The following is a 24078-nucleotide window of genomic DNA, read 5'->3' as shown; positions in this document are numbered from 1 at the left end:
CAAATTTCCCTTACCTTCTATCTACTCTACCCACTGCCCCTTCTTAGGAACCTCAGTGGTGGGTTCTGGAGCCAAACTTGGCAAGCGCAGCCTCCAATCAAACAAGAAGTAACCTGGGCATTGGGAGTGATGCCTCTAGCCTCATGCAAATGACAATTTATCTAGCCCAGAGTAGCCGCCACGTAAAGCCCTTCCTCATCTCACTACCCCGATACATAGATAAAAATGAAACTTGCTTGCCTGCTGAGAAGGCCATGAAGTAGTCACTCTTCTTAAAGCTGCCATTTTCATCCAGGAAGTGGCCAGGATCAAACTGATCTGGGTTGGGGAATCCTTTCTCATCATGCAGGACAGAAGTCAGAGATGTTAATATGGTTGTGCCCTAATATGAAAAACAAAAACAAACAGATAAACTGAATTATAATGAAGGTCATGGAGCTTGAAATCCTTTTGTTTTATAGATAAGGAGAGAGGTACAAAAAGAACTTATTTACTCCATGTCACAGAACAAACTAATGACCAACTCTAACAGGTTTTAAATCCTGTAATGCTAATCCAAGGCACTATTAACTGATTCCAAAGTCATTCTATTCAGTTTGTGGCCTGACTCTAGCATGCTCTTTTAAGAAAATTAAGGGATCTCCCTAGAATGCATTGTTCCTGACAAATAAATTGCAGTATTATCTAAAAGTGCTCAAGCCACTGAAAGTCAGCTTTCTCTTTGGAACCAAGTATGAGGTCTTCAAAATCATACTTGAGTGGTCATTCCTGAAAACCCTTCACTTTCAAGGATAACAAACTGAGGGTGTCTGGCTGGCTCAGTCAATAGAGCATGCAATTCCTGTTCTTGGGGTCGTGGCTTCAAGCCCCACCATGGGTACATAGCTTACTTAAAAATAATTTTTTTTAAAAAAAGATGACAAATGGTTAAATATCCCCTCCTCCCATTGTGCTCTTTCAGTTGAATTATTGCATATCTTTATTGAAATGAGAGCATTTCTGGTTTCTAGTAGGGTTTTCTTAAGCTCACAGATACGGTGTAACATAACGATTTGGAGTTTAGTTTTCAAAATCAATCCAATCTTTCTATTAAATTAAGCTCTGTGATTATAGGTTACTTGTTTAACATTTCCATGCCACATTTTCATTACTAGTAAAATGTAAACAATAAATTTGCACTAGTAAATAATACATTGCACACATAAAATGAGATAATACAAGAAATACTTTTGCACAAAGATTATTTTACCACATGCTATGGGTGCCTGGATAGCTCAGTCAGTTGGGCATCCTACTCTTGATTTTGGCTTAGGTCATGATCTCAGGGTCATGAGATCGAGCTCTGAATCTGGCTCTGCACTTACATGGAGTCTGCTTGAGATTCTCTCTCCCTCTGTCCCTCCCCCTGCTTATGCCATCTATAAATAAATAAATCAATTAATTAATTTTAAAAAATCCTTAAAAAGAAAAAAAGATTCTCTCTCTCTCTCTGCCCCTCCCCACTGCTCACATGCTTTCACTCAAAAAAGATTACCACTATTCTCTATAAGTCCATGGTTATAGGTTGGGTGACACACACATAGGAGGGAACTCCATGAAGCCTGTCCCTGTATGATTGCTTGAGAACTGAAGCTGGATATCAGATGTTATGCAGAGATGGGGGAGTTGAGATTCCAACCCAGCTAGGGTGAAGAGAACTTTCTTGGCACCTCAGATTTTTTGTGGTAGCCCCCAAACTTGTAAATTGTTAGGTTAAAAGAACCCACAATGGACTAAGGGTCATGCATAAAAACTAAATTCAAAAGTGAAACTAACCCACAATGAAAGAATTATAGTAAGCTTAACAGACTGAAAAACTTTTGTCAGTAATTTAGCTGTCTGCCAAAATAAGTCAATGTCCTTCAAAGGAAGATAGTATAATCAGATTCTCCACAAGGCATCATTCAAAATGTTCAGCATATAATAAATTAGTTTTTTTTTTAAGTAGGCTCCAAACCTAATGTGGGGCTTGAACTCACAACCCTAAAATCAGAGTTGCACACTCCTCTGACTGAGCCAGCTAGGTACCGCAAACATGCGAAAATTTATTAAACATGTGAAAAAGAAGGAAATGTGACCCAAAATTAACAAAAAACAAAAACAGAACAATAACTAAGATTGAATAAACAAAACTCTCTCAACAGACACCATTCCCAGACCAGATGGCTTCACAGGTGAATTCTACCAAACATTTAAAGAATTCTCAACAAAATCTTAGCAAACTAAATTGAATGGTACAATAAAAGGATCATATACTGTAATCAAGTGGGATTGATTCCAGGGATGCAAGGATGGTTCAACATCCACAAATCATTGTGATATGAAGGCTAAAAATCATATGATCTCAGTAGATGCAGAAAAAAAGCATTGAAGAAATGCTCAACAAAGTAGATACAGAGGGAATGTACCTCAACATAATAAAGGCCATATATGATAAGACCACAGCTAACATTATCCTCAGTAGGGAAAAGCTTTAGCTTTTCCTCTAGGATCAGGAACAAAAGAAGGATGCCTACTCTCACCACTTTTATTCAACATAGTATTAAAAGTCCTAGTCTGAGAATTTGTCAGGAAAAAGAAAGAAAAGGCATCCAAATAGGAAAGGAAGTAGAACTGCCACTGTATGAAGATGACATGATACTGTAGATTTGAAAAAACCCTGGGCACCTGGGTGGTTCAGTGGTTGAACGTCTGCTTTTGACTCAGGTTGTGGTCCCGGGATCCTGGGATTGAGTCCTGCCTCAGGCTCCCCACAGGGAGCCTGCCTCTATCTCTGCTTATGTTTCCGCCTCTCTTTGTGTTTCTCATGAATAAATAAATAAAATCTTCTTTAAAAAGTAAAAATAAAAAAACCTTAAAGACTGCACCCAGGGATCCCTGGGTGGTGCAGAGGTTTGGCGCCTGCCTTTGGCCCAGGGCGCGATCCTGGAGACCCGGGATCGAATCCCACATCAGGCTCCCGGTGCATGGAGCCTGCTTCTCCCTCTGCCTGTGTCTCTGCCTCTCTCTCTCTCTCTCTCTCTCTGTGACTATCATAAATAAATTTAAAAAAAAAATTAAAAAAAAAAAAAAGACTGCACCCAAACTGTTAGAATAAATGAATTCAGGATAAAAATCAATATACAAAAATCTGTTGCATTTCTACACATTAATAATAAACCATAAGAGAAATTAAGAAAATAATCCCATTCACAACGGCATAAAAAAGTCTAGTGATAAATTTAACTAAGGTGAAAGATCTGTACACTGAAAACTATAAGACACTGATGAAAGAAATGGAAGACAACACATAATAAGTGGAAAGATATTCTATGCGCATGGTTTGGGAAAATTAATATTGTTAAAATATCTATACCACCCAAAGCCATCTATAGATTCAATGCAATCCCTATGAAGATTCCTATGGCATTTTCACAGAAATGGAACAAACAATTCTAAAATTTGTATGGAACCACAAAAGATCCTAAATAGCTAAAGCAATCATAAGAAAGAAGTACAAAGCTGGGATCCCTGGGTGGCGCAGCGGTTTGGCGCCTGCCTTTGGCCCAGGGCACGATCCTGGAGACCCGGGATCGAATCCCACGTCAGGCTCCCGGTGCATGGAGCCTGCTTCTCCCTCTGCCTGTGTCTCTGCCTCTCTCTCTCTCTCTCTCTGTGACTATCATAAATTAAAAAAAAAAAAAAAAGAAGTACAAAGCTGGAGGAATCACACTTCCTGATTTCCAATTATATTATAGAGTTATAGTCATTAAAACAGCATGATATTGGTATAAAAATAGACACATTAGATAAATGAAAAGGAATAGAGAACCCAGGAATAAACCTCATGCATAAATGGTCAGTTAATTACTAACAAAAAGCCAAGATATACAATCAAGAAAAGACAATCTCTTCAATAAATGGTGTTGGGAAAACTGGACCATATCTTACACTCAAAACTTAACTCAGAATGAATTAAATAATTGAACACAAGACCTAAAACCACAAAACTTTCAGAAGAAAACAGGTAGTAAGCAGTCTTGCTAATGAATATTATGAAGAAAATCCTGTGGGAGTCTAAGCACTATTATTTATAAAATTTTATCAAGAAAGTAAAAGGAAAGGAGCATGTGGCCAGAGGGTAAGATGCCTGGGTTATGACTATGTCATACCTGTACATGGTTAGGTAATCTATAATCCTACTGTTGTGATACTTGATAACCTAACATTCTTAAGGAGGGGGCCCTGGAGGGGCTCAGTGGCTTAAGCCTCCAACTCTTGATTTGGCTCAGGTCATGATCTCATGGTCGTGAGACTGAGCCCCTGGACACGCTCCAGGCTGGGTGTAGAGCCTGGAGATTCTCCCTCTCCCCCTGTCTGCATTCTCAACTATATATATATATATATATATATATATATACATATACATATTTTTAATTTTTTAAAAAAATTCCTTAAGTAGTAGCAATGAAATATCTCTCACCTTGGGAATAAGGTATTCTCTAAACTTGATGTCCTGAGTCACTGAATGGGGCAGATTGTTGGGGACAAGATCAATGTATCTCTGGATCTCATGTACCACAGCATCTGTGTAGGGCATGCAGCTCCTATCTTGCATGCAGGGGCTCCGATGTCTGCCAACTACACGATGAATCTCTTCCTGGACTTTAGCTGGCAAGACAGGAATCAGAATTTATGTGAAATGGAAATGTCTTTTGATTTGGTCTTCCTTTGTGTTTTTTTTTTTTTTTGAAAGATTTTATTTATTTGAGAGAGAGAGAGCTCATGTGCACTTGAGGGGAGGGGCAGAGGGAGGAGAGAACCCCAAGCAGACTCTGCACTCAGTTCAGAGCCTGACAGAAAACCAAATCTCATGACCCTGAAATCATGAGCTGAGCAGAAACCAAGAGTCAGACACTGAACTGACTGAGCCACCCAGGCACCCCTTGATTTGATCTTAATCATGGTTACATTGTGGGAGGATATTGGGAAAGGGGAAAAATCACATATGGCTACTTCCAAAGGGGAGAGAAAAAGAAATCTGTTTCCTGGGCAAATTGGAGTCTCATTAGAGAATTAAATAAATGTACATATAAAACAAACTATACCATGAGATCCAACTCTGATTTCTCTATTTTGTGTACTTTTGTTTGATAAACTTATGGATATTGGGTCTTAAAAGCGCACTACAAACCATACTGTTTAACCACTTTGTATATGCCAGTTTTTGTTTTAAATAGGTAAGTTCCAAGAGGGTAAGAACTACCCAGTGCAATAAATGTTTAATAAATAGAACAACTAAGATGTTTGACTCAGCACATAGGAAGTTAACATTTATTTAGAATGCAAAATATGACAGGCATGCTGTACAATGTATTACATTACTTTATAATTCCTCAAAACAGTCCTGTGTGTTGGGTATTATCTTATGTGTCTCAAAAATAAGGGAACAGACTCATACAAGTAAATATATTCCTTAAGGCCACCCAGGTGTTATGTGGTCTTTCTCATTCCCAAACCCACAATGTTAGCAATTGAGTAAGATTACTGAAAGTAATTTTGTTAGCAAATTACAATTTTTCCTTTATTTGCAAAATATTGCAAAATATGCTCTTTTACTAGGACTGTTCAGTAGTTAACCATTTATTAGCTTTCTCCTATGAGGGAAAGATTCTGTGAATGTATCATCTCCCCTAAACAGATGAGAGACCAAGATATGCAGAGTAGTCATGAGTCAGAGATCACATAGCTACCTACTAATAAAGTCAGAATCTGAAGTCACTGTAGTCAGTCTAGAACCCATTTTCTCCAGTATCATGTTGCTATTTGGTCAAATGGTATTTATCTACTACCTGAAGAGATGTCTTTATTAATGGAGCATGTGACAATTCTGTGGTTTGATAGCTATAAGGAAGACAGGAATTCTAGAGAAGTGTTAAACTTCTCGGATTGAGAAGCTGGAGTTTCATCTAGAAGAGAGTGACTATGTAAAGTGGTTTGGAACCTACTTATAAAATCAGAATGCTTAGAGAATGGCGAAGGGAGGGATGAAAATGGGAAGAAAGAAAAAATATAAATGGATATGATGCAAGAAGAAATGAACATGGAAGCAATAGGGAGCTAGGACACAAAACGGGCTTTTGCAATGTACACAAGATGTAAAGATCTAGAGACAACTGTCATACGGTATTTGTAGTCATAATCAACATGGATCTAATAAGAGGGAAGTTACTTGACTTGAAAGAGTCTGTGTCACCTAAGGGAAACACAGTATTATATCCCATGAGTGAGAGCAAAGGAATTTCAAAGCTATGCTTCCAAATCGCACCATTTGGAGAGCACTTCTTACTTACCTTGGGAGGACAGGAGGACCTTACACAAAGGAGAGTAATGTGGTGCCGATGTCACAGGGATAAGCCTCCTGAGATGTAACTGTGTTAAAGTGTCTCGGGGCAGCCCGGGTGGCTCAGCGGTTTAGCGCCGCCTTCAGCCCAGGGCCTGATCCTGGAGACCCGGGATTGAGTCCCACGTCGGGCTCCCTGCATGGAGCCTGCTTCTCCCTCTGCCTGTGTCTCTGCCTCTCTCTCTCTCTCTCTCTCTCTCTCTCTCTCTCTGTGTCTCTCATGAATAAATACATAAATTTTTTTTAAAAAAGTGTCTCGGTGTGCCAAAGCACAGAACATGATATAGTAGGGAAGGAAATATCTCCTTAGATGAGTACTCAATAAAAAAAAAAAAAAAAAATGAGTACTCAATAAAAAAGAGAAGCAAAAGGGGAAAGGTTGCATTTGCAAGAGAAGTTATGTTTGTGAGGAAGAATTTATTTGCCCAAAAGGATATATTTGAAAATAATTTATTTGTATATAACTTTTTTTAGAGAGTGAGTCTCTTTGATAAAGACACTGTAATTTTTGTTGAGTCAATCCTTACATTGCAAGTGAATTTGAGTAGAAATATCTTCTGACAAAAATATACTTATCTGACCATGCAAAGTGTATCAAATGGTATCTTCTTAGAGCAAGTGGAAGACTGATTCTTCCAGGTCCTAAGACAACTCTGCTATTTGCATCTGTTAGGAAGTAAATCAGGGACATTCCACCACAGCAGGGAAAATGGTGAGCTGTGCCCTTCAAATCTCTGCTGCTGCTTGAATATTTCATTTCCTTTTATGTACTATAAACGAATTTGAATTGATTTATCCAATGATGGGAAGATGTACCAAAGATAGAAAATTTTTTGTGTGTATTGTCAAGGCAGGTGAAGAGTGGGACAATTGTCAGTGTCACCTGTCACTTTCTACGTGGAATTGCACCCTGCCCAACACTTGTGACCATACCTGTGACATCTGGGTGCTTTAATAGCACCAATAGTCCGTATCTCAGGGTGGTGCTCGTTGTCTCTGTTCCCGCACTAAACACATCCCATATGGTAATGATCAAGTTGTCCATGGTAAATTCAGACTGTTTGTTGTGTTTTTCCTACAAACAATGTGTTACAATTACTTGGTAAATAAAAGAGTCTCAGAGGTGACTTAACTCAATATGACATAGTTATTTGGTGTGAGTGCTACAGCTGCAGGTCAATTAGAAAGTTGTTAGGGTTCCTTCCAACAGTTAAAATATAATCAGAGTTATAAACTTTCAACAAGTCCTTTCCGATTCTTCACTTTCTCATCCCCTAGAATTGATCAGTTGCTCTACAATTTCTTTGAAACACAATTTTTATCAACTCCTCACTGCTACTCGTTGTCACTTCTAGCATCTATTGCCTATTTAATAATGTCTAATTTTCCCATTCAAGCCATCTGAACCACTCACCCCGCCAGTGCATCGTTATTCCCAACTCATCAATCATTAAACCCGTGACAATTCGTCAGTTACAATTAAGATCACCTCTCTGAAAATTCCACACACTTGATCACTGCGCTTATTGATCCCTGGACCTACTATGTTGTCTCTGTTCATCTAAGCTAAAGTTTCTTCAGAACCTACCTCATCTGTGAAGATTTCCTACTGCCTTTCCAAAGTAAGCCTTTGTAGATCCCTATCCATTCCTGTGTTCCCTCTCTGGTTACATCTTCCAGTTGCTGAGCTTATTCAATGAAGGATGATGTGTTGTGTATCATTAATCTTGAAGTGTGTGAGTGTATATTTCAATCTGCCCTCAAATAAAGAACCAGCTTTAACATGATAAATATAAAACCTGCAAAGCCATTTTCAGTGAGAATTTAGCTATATCTCAAGATACCCAATATCGTTTGCACAAGCAAGAGGTCAGACAAGCAATTAATACATCTTTCGGAAGGACCATTTGTTTTATTTATTTATTTATTTTTTGGACCATTTGTTTTAATATCGCAGTTTCACTGGGAAGAACAAATCTAATCCATGAATCACACACACCACCCACAAAGATAAAGGGTCACATTTTACCTTTTCTATTTTGATCAGGAAGTAGTCAATAAAGTCCCGAGGGTTACTAAAGTTTAGAGATTCTTCGTGTTCTTTTATTTTTTCCGAAATAAACTTAAATTGGTTAGCAATGTTTTTAAATAACACATGATGACTTCCTGGAAGGTAATGTATTAAAAGAGGGAAAGCATTGTAGAGCTGAAAGAGGAAAGAATCATTCATTAATTCACTCGGCAAAGTTTTACAGGCCTATGTTATGAATCAGACACTTAGTTTATGCTGAGGATATAAAGAGGAGTAAGATATGCTTCCTGTACTATGACGTACTTGGAGTTTGAAGGACAGGGAACTGACACAATCTCTGGACCTACAGGATGCACGAGTCACAAAGTGATTTCAAAACCATTTAAATTTCTTTCCTAGCCATAACTCTGTGAAGGAATCCAGGAGCATACCATCTTTTCCCAAAGGTGAATATTGAGGTTCAGAAAGGTCAGTCAACCTTCTGAGACATCAATCTCGTAATAGAGCTAGAACCTAGTGTTCATCCCAGTTTACCTACATGTATTTCTACAGAGTCACCTAAAAAAGTTTACAAGGCTTACAACCTTTTTTTTTTGTAATGAAGAAACTGCACCAGAGAGATTAAAGAAATGCCCAAATTACTTAGTTATTTAGGGATTTTATACTCTCAGGAATATGCACACTGCCCTTATTCATCAGCCCATGGCCAGTCCTAGAATTTACAGATTCTACTTTATTTTTTTTTATTTAATTTTTATTTATTTATGATAGTCACACACAGAGAGAGAGAGAGAGAGAGAGAGAGAGGCAGAGACACAGGCAGAGGGAGAAGAAGCAGGCTCCATGCACCAGGAGCCCGATGTGGGATTCGATCCCGAGTCTCCAGGATCGCGCCCTGGGCCAAAGGCAGGCGCTAAACTGCTGCACCACCCAGGGATCCCTACAGATTCTACTTTAGACAGTACCTCATGAGTTAATGCTCTTGGTGACACTGAAGCAATTTATTCTTTCCAGTAGCTTGTATCAAACTACGTAGAGAACTGAGAACTCTAGATTCCAGGTCTATCTCATTCCTTGTCTTGGCTAGGCTATTTTAGTGATAGTTTCTTGTTCCAAAAAATGAGTAGACTCTTTGTTCTCTAGAGTCCTTTCCAGGGGGAACACATCATGACCTTATGGTTCACACATAATTTTAGTTCTTAGTAACATAAGTTACTAACATTTTCTGAGACTGTACTGTAGTAAGAAACACATTTCATATCATCACCCTCTTCATCTATTGGATATAGAAAAGGTTTCTCAAAAAAACACTTTGCTATAATTGATGTACTATACTACATTTCTCTATCACTATATTTCATGGTTTTTAAAATAATTTTTTAAAGATTTGTTTTAGAGAGTGAGAGAGCAAGTGAGCATCAGGTGGGAGGGAGAATCTCAAGCAGACTCCCTGCTAAGCATGGACCCTGATGCCAGGGCTCAATCCCATGACCCTTGAGATTATGACCTGAGCCAGTATCACCAGTCAGATGCTTAACTTGAGCCACCCAGGTGCCCCACTATATTTCATGTTTTAAATATCATTTCAATACATTAAATTGATTTGATAACTCACTCACTAATTGGTTGCAAATGATAGTCTGGTAAACATTATTTTAGCCATTTGGAAACAGGACAAAGGGATGAGGTAAGCATGAGCAACAGATTAGCTAGAAAATTATTTTCCATTTATTTATTTATTTTAAAAGATTTTATTTATTTATTCATGATAGACACACAGAGAGAGACACACAGAGGGGCAGAGACACAGGCAGAGACACAGGCAGAGGGAGAAGCAGGCTTCATGCAGGGAGCCTGATGCAGGACTTGATCCCGGGACTCCAGGATCATGATCATGCCCTGGGCCAAAGGCAGGCGCTAAACCACTGAGCCACCCAGGGATCCCCTTATTTCCCATTTAAAGAGAATCTTGACCTTACCTGTATCCAGGAGGTGCTTGAAATTAGAAGGTTTTCATGAAAATACTCTAACAAGGTTAAAAAATCTTTATCATCATACTCAAAACGATTCTGGAAAATAATGGAGCAAATCACATTGCAGGGAGCACAGCCCAGAAGGAAAGTAGGATCACAGGGAGATGCTAAAACAATATAATTTAAAAGAGCACAATTTTAATATTAATCTCAAGTTGATTGTTTAAAATGATTGGAGAAGGGCTGACTTTGGATATTCATTTAAATATCGGAATTACCTGGATGTGTCATCATTGCCATAAACTCAACATGCCTAAAATTGATGGTTTGCCCAAACAAAGCTATCTAATCCAGCTAGCCCATTTATTAATTTTCTCCAAGTGTTCTATTTATGTTATTCTCCAAATAAGAACCACTGGATAATTCAAAGGAAGTCACTTTAAAATATCTTGAAAGCTGTAAAGTTTAGCTTTTGGTGTGGATATTTCTTCATGATACCTGGAGGAAGCTGAGCAACCAAATAAGAAAATCAGGAGCCTGGAGATACTTGAAACCATATTTTATAAAACATAGTTGAAAAAAGTTGGGTGTGCATTTCTTGTAGAAGAGAAGATCAGGAAGTAGTCAATAAAGTCCCGAGGGTTACTAAAGTTTAGAGATTCTTCGTGTTCTTTTATTTTTTTCTGAAATAAACTTAAATTGGTTAGCAATGTTTTTAAATAACACATGATGACTTCCTGGAAGGTAATGTATTAAAAGAGGGAAAGCATTGTAGAGCTGAAAGAGGAAGAGAAAAATAATTAGAGAAATTGGAGTTCCATTTGGATATTTGAAGAAATACGTTATATAGTATTGGAACCTGGCTTCCTATATACAAAACATGACTCCATTTTTTTTTTTTTAAGATTTCATTTATTTACTCATGAGGGACAGAGAGAGAGAGAGAGAGAGAGAGAGAGAGGCAGAGACACAGGCAGAGGGAGAAGCAGGCTCCCTGCAGGGAGCCCGACATGAGACTCCATCCCCGGTCTACAGGATCACGCCCTGGGCTGAAAGCTGTGCTAAACCGCTGGGCCACCCGGGCTGCCCAACATGACTCCATTTTTTGATGTTTGGCTGCCAATAAATTTTGAACCACACCTTTTCTTCTTCTACTCACATCTGGACAAACTGATAAAAAAGCTCAAGTGTTCCTTCCTTTGGAAATAAGACATTTAAACTATACAACCACTTACTTGCACACAGAAACTCTCATTCCCTACCCCATCCCTTAACCACCATAAAAACATCAAGCCACGGCAGCCTGGGTGGCTCAGTGGTTTAACGCCACCTGCAGCCCAGGGCGTGATCCTGGAGACCCGGAATCGAGTCCCACATCAGGCTCCCTGCATGGAGCTTGCCTCTCCCTCTGCCTGTGTCTCTACCTCTCTCTCTATGTCTCTCATGAATAAATAAATAAAATCTTAAAAAAAATTAAAAATATTGATAACTCACTCACTAATTGGTTGCACCTCCTCTCACACTCCTGCATACACACACACACACACACACACACGCATGCACGCACGCACCAAGCCAGCTCGTGCTACTGAAGCTCCCTCCATTCACACTCACACTCCTCCAGGTGAGCTATAATGCAGCCCTAAGCACTGAGTTGGATTTGGCGTGAATCCTACCCCTGAACCACCAGTGCTTTCTTTTTCCCCCAGTTTTACGAATGTAACATTGACAGCCCTGAGTAAGTTTACAGTGCTCAGCATAATGACCTGACATACAGCTATAGTGAAATGTTTGTGATGTTCCCGAGAACTTACTAGAGAAATTACTTCATTTTGCAAGGTGTGGTGGCAAAAACTATTAGCTCATTACCAAAATCCATGTTCTCCTCATTGTCCTATGCACACAGATAACCACATTTCCCAGTTCCTCTTAGAGTTGGTGTGGCCCTGTGACTGAGTTAGAGCCCATGGGATGGGAATGGAGTTTGGTGTCCCATGGCCATACCTAGCCTACTGAAAACACAATTTACCCTTTTCTTGGGTCTTTGCTTCTTCTGCTACCATGCAAGGAGATAAATTCTGGATGACACTGGAATGCACATGTTGAAGAAAGACATCAGGTCTCTTATCAAGCTAGTGCCTGAAAAGGCTATCATGCCAACCACTTCACCTCTTAATACTGCTATGGGAGCAAAATAGAAACTTCTTTTGTGCTTGAACTGTCAGGTCGCTCTGTAACCTATCTGAAACAGCATATAGTCTTCCCAAACTATTACTGTTAACTACATAAAGAAATACACACCGTTGGTTTTTTTTAATGCTTCCACTAGATACAAGGCCTCTTCTTGAATTCTGTCTTCAACAGTCTTCTTTCCCATCCCCATATTCCGCAAAACTGTCAGGGAAAAACGCCGGGTTTGCTTCCATTTTTCTCCGTTGCTGAAAACAATTCCTATCAGAAGAAAAATTGGGGGGGTGGGCACCTGAGTAGCTCAGTGGTTTAGCGTCTCCTTTTGGCTCAGGTCATGATCCTGGGGTCCTGGGATTGAGTACTGCATCAGGCTCCCCACAGAGAGCCTGCTTCTCCCTCTGCCTTTGTCCCTGCCTCTCTCTGTGTGTATCTCATGAGTAAATAAGTATTTTAAAAAATAAAAAAAAATTTTTAAAAGAGAATGACTTCCATTACCATGAATTCCAGCTGAGAGTCTTTATCTCAGCAAATAATAATCACACGTAAACAGGGATGTAAATACAGTGGTGCCAGCCACAGGATTTTCCAATGAGCCCTGCTTTACCAGCCTCCTGTTAACCCAGCCTAGGATCTGTCAAGACTCTGGGTTTGACATATTGCTCAACCCTTCTTCATCTGTTGGCTCCTTCAAACCTCAGAATAACTGTGAACCAAATGTTTTGTCTGCATTTTACTGATGATCATGGAGACAAAATGCTCTGTGATCACACAGGTCATTGTGAATCCAAGTCATAGGGAAAATTTTCAGGGCTGGTTTCTGTATGTTGTAAATGAATTGTAGGCGAGGCAACAAAAAGAGTCAGTTCTCAAGAGGAGGGGAGAACGCACTGGAAAGAAGTTCATGAAAATATATTCCTCCTCATTTTCACATTTCCTCTCTCTGTGTTAAGTCTTTTTCATGAAATATGGTTTCTTTTTTTTTTTTTTAGATTTTATTTATTTATTCATGAGAGATACAGAGACATAGGCAGAGGGAGAAGCAGGCTCCATGCAGGGAGCCCGATGTGGGACTTTATCCCGGGATTCCAGGATCCAAAGGCAGATGCTCAACTGCTGAGCCACCCAGGTGCCCCCATGAAATATGGTCTTAATACCATGGAAGTTCAGTCAGACTTCCAGAGCCATGACAAAATCAGGAGAAAAAACAATTTTCATAGGAAACTTGTCCATAAAGATTTTAAAGAACAATGTGGAAGAGGAAGTGACCCCATTCAGGCCTTATCTCTTTTTGCAGAACCCAGTGACCCACCAGAGGGCCGGACAGCATAAGGCCAGCTCCAAAAACAAATGGAAGACAGTTCAATTACTTCAATTTAAAAAGGTTTTCCTATTATCACTTGCAATCCATATGTACTCACTATGCTGTTTTCCCTAAACCTCTTTTCAGAGCATATTTGTACTTTATGCATTGTATTCTATTGGATTCAAATATATCTTATGCTTTTTTTAGAAAAATAAAAGATTGAAGGCAAAGCTGAAAATATCTTAAACCTATGTTGGCTCCATGCATACTATATGAATTTCCTAAAATAGCCTCTTGGCCACCATGACTCAGGCCAGAAAGCAAAATGTTTCGTGACTAGGATAACTGAGTCATTTCCCTCTCTTCTCTTTTCTCTCAGTCTCTTATTATCTTAACTGAAATTAACATTAGCTTAACTGGCCATAATTTAAAATGAACACAAATTCATACAACACTAACAGTGAGATGATTTGCTTCCATTGCATCTACTGTTTCACGGAGACTTTGAGTCCCCTTCATAATCTAAAATATGGATTAATGATCCTTTACTGAAAAATGTTGGAATTATGACATTTTCATAAATTTCTCTAAATATTTACAATGTCTCAATCCCTTAGCCTGTTTCAGAGTCTTTGCGACATACAAACCCACATACGTTCCCCAAATTGAGACATACCTAATCCCTGTATGGTCCAGTCCAACAATGGGAAATGGCCTCTGCCTGAAAACTCTTCACTCCGATCAATTAGAGCTTCCTTCACCGCTTCATACCCGTACAACACCACGGTAGGCTTCATGCCAAAATACACAGTGAACACAGGGCCATAATTCTCTGCTAGCTGGGAAAGGAATAGGAGGTACAAGAGTAGTAGAATTTCAAAATTAGAAATGTAGATAAGTGAGGGAAATAGCTTTAATCTTACCAAAGAGGCATTTTAATATTCATTCACCCATTACAAAAGATTTCAACTTCTAGAAATAGTAATTTAATAAATCATATTAAGTGGTAATTATCATATTGTTAGAATGTTGCTATTATTATTATCATTACCAACAGTTATCCTTTATTCAGCTTCTACTATGTGACAGGGACTATATTATGGATTTTATTCATACTATTTTATTAGCTTTTATCTGCCAAACCTATAACTGCATCAAATTTCTCCTTCCTTCCTATAGTTACAATAAATGATGTATTTTTTGTCCTGTTTAAGGGAAATCCCTCCTCTTGCCCCTGTGTAGACACATAATCATCCCTCATTATCCCCTCTCCACATCTTTTTAGTACACAGACTGCTACATAATAATACATAAGGATCTGACAATATAGTCATAGACATTTCCCAGCTTCCCTATGTGGCCATATGACTAAGTTTGCATGAACCGCTATTAACAGAAATGATGTGTGCAAATCCTACACTGGGTGTAGGGCATGCATTTAATGGTAAATGCATGCCCTCCATTTCTCCCCCTACCCATGGACTGAAATTTGACAGCAAGGAGATAGCTCCACTGTGTCCATACACATGAGAACAATAGCCTAGGCGCCCAGGATGGTAAACTACAAGACTGAGAAAAACTGGTTCTCTGAATGACCTCAAGGAAGAGAGGCACTCACCTCTATATCATTCTGTGAGACAGAAATAAGTTCCTGTTTTCTTTAAAGCCATTGTGTTATTGGGATCTCTCTGACATGGCAGCTTATTTGGTACACTAAATGATGTAGGACCTATACTTTTTCAACTTACCTTACAATTCATTCTCTATAAAGCAACCAGAGCGATATTTTCACAAGGCAAACGCTAACATGAGAGTCGATGACATCACATTGCTCTAATGCTAACGACCAATATTCTTCTTTTTTTCTTTTTTTTTTTTAAGTAGGCTCCAAGCCCACTGTGGAGCACAACACAGGGTTTGAACTCACGACCTTGAAATCAGACCTGGGCTGAGGGATGCCTGGGTGGCTTAATGGTTGAGCATCTGCCTTCGGCTCAGGTTGTGATCCTAGAGTCTGGGATTCAGTACTGCATTGGGCTCTTTGTGGGAGCCTGCTTCTCCCTCTGCCTATGTCTCTACCTCTCTGTGTGTGTCTTTTATGAATAAATAAATAAAATCTTTAAAAAAATCAATGTGCGCTTTTAGGAAAATTTAGTGTTGTGACTCTGTAAATCAGTAGAACTTTGTTTTTTTTTTTTTTTTTTAACTGAAAGCAGTTTCGTTGCCATTAGAGTTTACCAAAGAATAATTATTAAATAATAATTACTAGTCACATTACAGACAGGGAATTCCTTCTTTTGGAAATTTCAACAATTATCTCACGGATTTATTTTCTGGCAGCCTTCCAGCTGTATACCACTTAAAGTCACATCTGAATATACAATGGACACTTGCCTTTCTTTCTTTCTTTCTTTCTTTCTTTCTTTCTTTCTTTCTTTCTTTCTCTTTATTTCTTTTTCTTTCTTTCTTTTTTAAGATTTTACTTATTTATTCATGAGACACACAGAGAGAGGCAGAGACATAGGCAGAGGGAGAAACAGTCTCCTCATGAGCTCCCAGGACCCTGGGATCACGACCTGCGCCAAAGGCAGATGCTCATCCACTGAGCCACCCAGACATCCTGATACTTCCCTTTCAAACCACTTCTTTAAAACATGGTGTCTGGGATCATATTTTATTTAGATATTGGGCTGTAACTGCAAACAACTGGAAGGAAAGTATCATACCTACCTTGCTTAGGGATTTGCTGACATTCTTAGTATTTATCTGTAGAATATTTCCAATGATTGGGAGAGGAGTGGGGCCAGGTGGCAGCTTCCCTTTGGCACGATTTTGATTCCACAGAAAGAAAGAAATCAAACAAGAAAGACATATCACCAGAACTATGAAGAGATCCATTGCTGTGCTTTGTGTAAATGCAGTTGAAAGCTTGGAATCCAAAGATTTTATAAATACTAAGTTCAAGTTGATTATCAAATACGCACAAAGTCTTTGAACTTTTGGGTAAATAATTATTTTATCTTCAGTGGACTCTGACCCATTGGTAGAAATTAAAACAAAAACAGTCATCTTAATGTTGATAAATATCTAGGTTTTCAGTAGTAATTTCAATTAAAACAATAACACTTCAGAGATGGTCATATTTTAATAGTGAAATTGAAAGCTATCAGATTTTCAAAGGGCTGGAATTCATGATTTTGACAAATGATGAAAGAATATCTTACGTCAAAATTTATCATTACATGAGCAGAAGAAAGAAGCACTCCTAGTGCCTTTTCCCAGAAAATCCAGGAAAAATGAGAATTAAGAGACAGAAAGGAGGAGGCAGGGTAAAAAAAAGAAAGGTATAGTGAGGTAGTCTCTTCTAGAGAAAAGGAGAGATATCCCAACTTTCTTGGCAGAGCCCTTTTCTGTATGTCAAGAGTTTTGACACTTAACTCCCAAAGGGGCTGCAGGATCCACAGATGGTAGATAGGAGACAGAAATCTACCACGTCAAGGAAAGAAATCACTCAAACAGTGGCAAGTCCCTTCGGTGATATTATCCATCCTTCCCCCTGCACATCCATTTCCAGTGAGAGTCCTATAACCAGAGCCTACAATGCTGGTTCTCAGTTAGGCAAGGAAATATACTCTAGCGTTCAATACTATATTTGAAAGTGTCTAGAAACTTAGAGATATGAACAAAACTTCAGGACTCAAAAAAGTATTTGAGAAAATCCAATGAGGCATAACAAACATCACACTTAGAAATCAGAACACTAACTCCTGAAGAAGCTAACTTTGAGAAAACAGAAAAAAATATTAAAATAATTTTAACATCGGAGGTATTAAAACTGTGCCTTCAGGGAGGAGTTAAGATGGCAGAGTATAAAAGGGCCCTGACCTTGCCTCATCCCTCAAACACAGATCAACATCAAATCAGTTTGAACAACTAGGGAATTGATCTGAGGATTAAGAAAACAAATATACACGATTGGAGGGAGAGGATGTGGCAGATGCAAGGCTTATCTTAACAAATCAAAGCACAACTAGTTAAAGTTCCAAACCCTCCCCACTGCAAACAAGGAGGAACACTGTGGAGGACTGAACTGTGGGAAAAAGCCGTTAAAACACAACAACGGGGTGCACACAGCATATACCAGAACACTTCCTGAAGCCCCAGGCCCCGGACAGTGTATGACTCCTTCTTAACACAGTATTACTCTCAGGAGCAGGTAACATGATAAGCTTTCTTTCTTTTTTTTTTTTAAAGATTTTATTTATTTATTCATGAAAGACACACAGAGAGAGGCAGAGACACAGGCAGAGGGAGAAGCAGGCTCCCTACAGGGAGCCCAACGTGGGACTCGATCCCGGGACTCCAGGATCACGCCCTGAGCCAAAGGTGGCACTAAACCACTGAGCCACCCAGGGATTCCCCATGATAAGCTTTCTTAATATACAAAAGACAGAAACTTAGACATATGAAAAGATGGAAGAATTCTCCCCAAAAATAAGATCAAGAAAAAAATCACAGCTAAGGATTTGCTCAAAACAGATATAAGCAAGATATCTGACCAAAAATTTAGAACTACATGGGCATCTGGACGGCTCACATGGTTAAGCATCTGCCTTCAGCTCAGGTCAAGGTCTCTGGGTCCTGGGATCGAGACCCACATTGGGCTCCCTGCGCAGTGGGGAGTCTGCTTCTCCTTCTCCTTCTGCCTCTCCCCCTACTCATGATCATGCTCTGTGTATGTGTGTGTGTGTTTCTGTTTCAACTGAATAAATAAAATATTAAAAAAAAATGTAGAACTATAGTCGGAGGAATACTAGCTGGGCTTGAAAGAAGCACAAAAGTCACCAGAGAAACCCTGGCTGCAGAGGTAAAAGACTTAAAAACTAGTCAGGCTGAAATTTAAAAAATGGTATAACTAAGATGTAAAACTGACCAGATGTAATCACAATGAGGATGGAAGAAGAAGATCAAATACGTGATAGAGAAGATAAAATTATGGAAAATAATGAAGCTGAAGAGGGAAAGAAAACTATTAGATCATGAATATAGACTTAAGGAACTTAGCAATTCCATAAAGCACAATAGTAGCCATATCATGGGAATCCCGGGTGGGGAGGGTGGGGAGAAGGTTTATTTGAACACATTATAGCTGAAAACTTCCCTAATCTAGGGAAGGAAACAGATATTCAAGTCCAAGAGGTATAGAGAACTCCCCTCAAATTCAACAAAAACAAATCAACACCAAGATATATCAGAGTGAAACTTACAAAACACAAAGATAGAATTCTGAAAGCAGCACAGGACAATGGTCCTTAACCTACAAGGGTAGACACATAGGGTTAGCAGCAGATCTGTCTACAGAAACTTAGCAGGCCAGAAAAGAGTGACATGATATATTCAATGTGCTAAATGGGAAAAACAGGCAGCCAAGGGGGCGGCCCGGGTGGCTCAGTGGTTTAGCACCACCTTCGGTCCAGGGCCTAACCGTGGAGACCCAGGATCGAGTCCCACATCGGGCTCCCTGCATGGAGCCTGCTTCTCCCTCTGCCTGTGTCTCTGCCTCTCTCTCTCTCTCTGTGTCTCTCATGAATAAGTAAATAAAATCTTAACAAAAACAAACAAACAAACAAACAGGCAGCCAAGAATACTTTATCCAGCAAGGCTATCATTCAGAATAGAAAGAGAGATAAAGAGTTTCCAAGACAAGTGAAAACTGAAGGAGTTTATCAACACTAAACCAGCTCTCCAAGAAATACTAAATGGGACCCTTTGAGCAGGAAAGAGAGATCAAAAGCAACAAAGACTGGAAAGGAACAGAGACAATCTACAGGAACAGCAACTTTACAGTAATACAATGGCACTAAATTTATACCTGTCAATAATTACTTGGAATGTAAATGGACTCAATGTTCCAATAAAAAAAAATAGGGTATCAGGGCACCTTGGTGGCTCAGTGGTTGAGTGTCTGCCTTTGGCTCAGGTCATGTTCCCGGGGTCCTGGGACCGAGTCCTGCTTCTTCCCCTGCCTGTGTCTCTGCCTCTCTCTCTCTGTGTCTCTCATGAATAAATAAATAAATAAATCACTTAAAAAAAAAGCCAAAGTAATGTTGAAAAGAAAAGCAAAGTGAAAAAAAAAAAAAAGAAAGAAAAGGAAAGTGGGAGGAATCACAATTCTGGACTTCAAGTTGTATTACAAAGCTATAATCATCAAGACTGTATGGTACCAGCACAAAAACAGATACATAAATCAATGGAACAGAATAGAGAACCTAGAAATGGACCCTCAACTCTATGGTCAATTAATCTTCAACAAAGCAGGAAAGAATATCCAATGGAAAAAAAGTCTCCACAACAAATGGTGTTGGAAAAACTGGACAGCCACATGCAGAAGAATGAAACTGGACCACCATAAACAAAAATAAATTCAAAATGGATGAAATACCTAAATGTGAGACAGGAAACCATCAAAATCCTAGAGAAGAAAGAAGGCAGCAACCTCTTTGACTTTGGCCACAGTAGACACATCTCCAGAGGCAAGGGGAACAATGGCAAAAATGAACTATTGGGACTTCATCAAGAGAAAAAGCTTCTGCAAGTAAGGAAACACTCAACAATACTAAAAGGCAACCACCAGAAAGGGAAAAGATATTTGAAAATGACTTACTGGATAAAGAAAGGGTTAGTATCTAAAATCTATAAAGAACTTACCAAATTCAACACCCCAAAACCAGATAATCCAGTTAAGAAATGGGCAGAAGACATGAATAGACACTTTTCCAAAGAAGATATCCAGATGGCTAACAGACACATGAAAAGATGCTCAACATCACTCATCATCAGGGAAATACAAATCAAAACTACTATGAAATACCACCTCACATCTGTCAGAATGGCTAATATTAACTCAGGAAACAATAGATGTTGGCAAGGATGCAAAGAAGGGAAACCCTCTTACACTGTTGGTGGGAATGCAAATTGGTGCAGCCACTCTGGAAAACAGTATAGAGGTTTCTCAAAAAGTCAAAAAATAGAGCTACTCAACAATCCAGCAACTGCATTACTATTTATCCAAAGGATACAAAAATGCCGATTTGGAGGGGCACATGTACCCCAATGTTTACAGCAGTATTATCAGCAATAGCCAAATTATGGAAAGAGCCCAAATGTCCACCACCCGATGAATAGATAAAGAAGATATGGTATATATATACACAATGGAATATTACTCAGCAGTCCAAAAGAATGAAATCTTGCCATTTGCAACAATGTGGGTGGAACTAGAGTGTATTATGCTAAGTGAAATTAGAGAAAGGCAAGTATTATGAGTTCACTCATACATAACATTTAAGAAACAAAACAAATGAACATAGGGGAAGGGAAGGAAAATAAAATAAAAACAGGGAGGGAAGCAAACCATAAGAGACTCTTAAATATAGAGAACAAATAGGGTTGCTTGAAGGGAGGTGGGTGGAGGGATAGGCTAAATGAGTGATGGGCATTAAGGAGAGTACTTGATAGGATGAGCACTGGGTGTTATATGTAAGTGATGAATCACTAAATTCTACTCCTGAAACCAATATACTACACTCTATGTTAACTAACTTCAATTTAAATAAATAAATTTTGGAAATAAAAAAATAAGATTAATATCATAAAATAAAATTTAGCAGTATAAAATAGTTATTAGAAAAGAAAAAGTTATTAGAAAAAGAAAAGATCTTGGAATTAATATGATTTCAAAAACATTTTTTCAAGTAAATAAATATGCTGAGTAACTAACTAGAGTTAGCTGCAGTTCAATTTACTTAGCAGAAAGACATTGGGAAACCAGGGGTTTTCCAGGAATAGAGTACAAAATAATAATAATGAAAACTATAAACAAAGTTGGACAATAGTTGTAGAAGTACAAGTGAATTTATGACAGGAGTTTCAAGGACAGAAAATATAGTCAAATATAAAAATAAGCAAAGGAAATCAAGGAAAAATTTCCTAAACTTGTGAAAAATCCAAAGGATCCACCAAGTTGGTAGCAGGATTAAAGTAAGACTCATGTTCCCATAATCTTTTGAGACCTTAGAACATTAAGAAATAAAAACAAAACCCTAAAAAAATTCTGGAGCAGAAAAGAAGTTATAAAGGATAGCACTCAGTTTAGAATAAGGCTTCCCATATATGATGCTTCTACATGACAGTTTACAGTGCGGTAAGGTCTTTGAAGATTCAATAGGAAATGATTTTCAAAATTATTATTCTATGCCAAACTAGAATTCAAATATGAGGCACACCTGGGTAGCTCGGTGGCTGAGCATCTGCCTTTGGCTTAGGGCTGATCCTGAGACCTGGGATCTAGTCCCACATCGGGCTCCCTTCATGGAGCCTGCTTCTCCCTCTGCCTGTCTCTGCCTCTCTCTCTCTGTGTCTCTCATGAATAAATAAATAAAATCTATTAAAAAAATAAATAAAAATAAAAATAGGCTTGTTTTTCCAGAAATGCAGGGAAAAGAAATAACCATTAATAGGTTCAATGGTAATTTTCTGGCTTTTCCTTTTGCATCAAAAGCTATGTATCTTTTCTTCAAAGCACCTTCTAGCTAGGACAAGCTAATTCCCCTCCACCCCCATCCCTCCTACTTTCAGCCATACTGTTTGCGTGCTGAGGACCCCTGAACTCTGACCAGTGAGTAGAATTGTCCTGTAAGCTAGTGACCCCAGGCAGTGGAACCCAAAGGCCCACTCCCAGTCCCCATGGCAGAGGCCAAAGAACTGGCCTTGTTTTCACTGTCTCAAAAAGAAGGAGCCGAAAGCTGACTGCACAAATGAAGGCCCCATATGGAGAGAGAACGAGGCTCCTAGGCCCAAAGGAGACTGTAAACTAGGGGCAGGGAAAGAGAAGTTTTGAGTCATTCCATCTTTAGAAACAAAGGGGAAACTGGACCTTTGTCCACTGCTCTCATTCTATAAGGTACTTTATTGCTCCTGAGCTCCAAGGGGAAGTGCAAACACAAAAGGGTCTAAATTAATCAGGAGATGCTAGGAACTTCAGCTCTTCACATGGCTGCCAGCCCTACAGGGGACAACACAGTGAGAACCAAGATAGCCACTCCAGACTGGTACAGCTGGGGAACCTTCAGTCCTCTCCCTGGGTCTCGCATCAAGTGTCGGATCTCATTGCTGATATGATACGTGAGAGGGAAGAAAGTGCAAACTTGGCTGTGCAGATCGGTGACGGCCCTAGACACAGGAACTTCACAAATGAGACTCAAAGTTCCCAGGGGCCCTCAGGGATGACAAACCAAAAAGAGAGACCCCTGTACCCAAGGCCATCCCAGTATCACAATGACAAACAGATACTACTATGTGAAGAGACCAACTGTAGACAGTGATATGGGGAGACAGAGGAGTTTTTTTAACCTAAATATTGACTCATAATGTGGTAGTAAAGCTTAAAGAAATTATTTTTTATTAAAAAGGAAGGGGCTACAATTCTAGATGTTTTAAATAAAATATTTAAGATAATACAGAATGAAGGGAGTGTCAGCATTCTGAGAGCTGTGTCCTGCCCTCAAAGTCAAGTTATATGTGGATTTCCAGCTATACAGGGGTTGACCTCCCTTGCCCCTGTGTTGTTCAAGGGTCAAACTCTATGACTTTATGAACTCTGCATTGGAAAGTATTTCAACTAAATTACCAAACATCTGTCGAGTAAATACCATGTATCTTGCAATCTGATTTTGACATTAAACCATTTGTTTAAATAGTTACAGAGCTGACAGTTTCACAGTGGGTAAATAAAAAGGAGAGTTCAGAAAAGTTTGTCCCTTTGCAATCTTTAGAACTCTCCCCCTCCTCCCAAGGCCGAGCATGAAGCCATGTGGGCACGTGCTGACAGCCAAGGCCTCTGCAGCTGCCCAGGTCAGCCCTGTCTCGTCCCAGGCTGCAACACCATGTGCACCTGTAGCTAGCCCCTCCAGCCGTGCACCCAGCTTCACTGCAGCGTGCACACCTGGTAGGAGAGTGGGCAGCCCTGGGACAGCACACCAACAGCCAGGGGCCCTGCAACAGCCAACGAGCCCTTCGTTGGCCTGATCCTTGCTGCCAGACCTTGGTAAGTGAGATAAACCAGTCATGGAAGGCCGTACCGCATGATTTAACTGAAATG

General features: G+C 39.3%; 1 protein-coding gene and 1 pseudogene across 2 annotated transcripts in view; both read right to left on the bottom strand.

The window, feature by feature from the left end:
* Positions 1–24078, bottom strand: part of LOC144301362 (cytochrome P450 2C21) — a 34018-nt gene that overhangs the window by 6967 nt on the left and 2973 nt on the right. Inside the window, exons 2-9 of one of the 2 annotated variants that reach the window (XM_077878318.1) lie at positions 16650–16738; positions 14596–14758; positions 12728–12877; positions 10433–10593; positions 8451–8627; positions 7355–7496; positions 4502–4689; positions 241–382 (exon numbers count right to left, since the gene is read on the bottom strand). In XM_077878318.1, coding sequence (XP_077734444.1) covers positions 241–382; positions 4502–4689; positions 7355–7496; positions 8451–8627; positions 10433–10593; positions 12728–12877; positions 14596–14716 — 1081 coding nt within the window. In that variant the 5' untranslated portion in view covers positions 14717–14758; positions 16650–16738. Of the gene's footprint in view, positions 1–240; positions 383–4501; positions 4690–7354; positions 7497–8450; positions 8628–10432; positions 10594–12727; positions 12878–14595; positions 14759–16649; positions 16874–24078 lie in introns of those variants that run through there. The other variant, XM_077878317.1, reaches the window with a different exon arrangement.
* On the bottom strand, positions 22967–24063 carry LOC144300850 (succinate dehydrogenase cytochrome b560 subunit, mitochondrial pseudogene; annotated as a pseudogene).

This window comes from Canis aureus, chromosome 29 (genome assembly GCF_053574225.1).
Source record: "Canis aureus isolate CA01 chromosome 29, VMU_Caureus_v.1.0, whole genome shotgun sequence".
NCBI lineage: Eukaryota > Metazoa > Chordata > Mammalia > Carnivora > Canidae > Canis > Canis aureus.
This window is presented reverse-complemented; position numbering and strand designations above follow the sequence as displayed.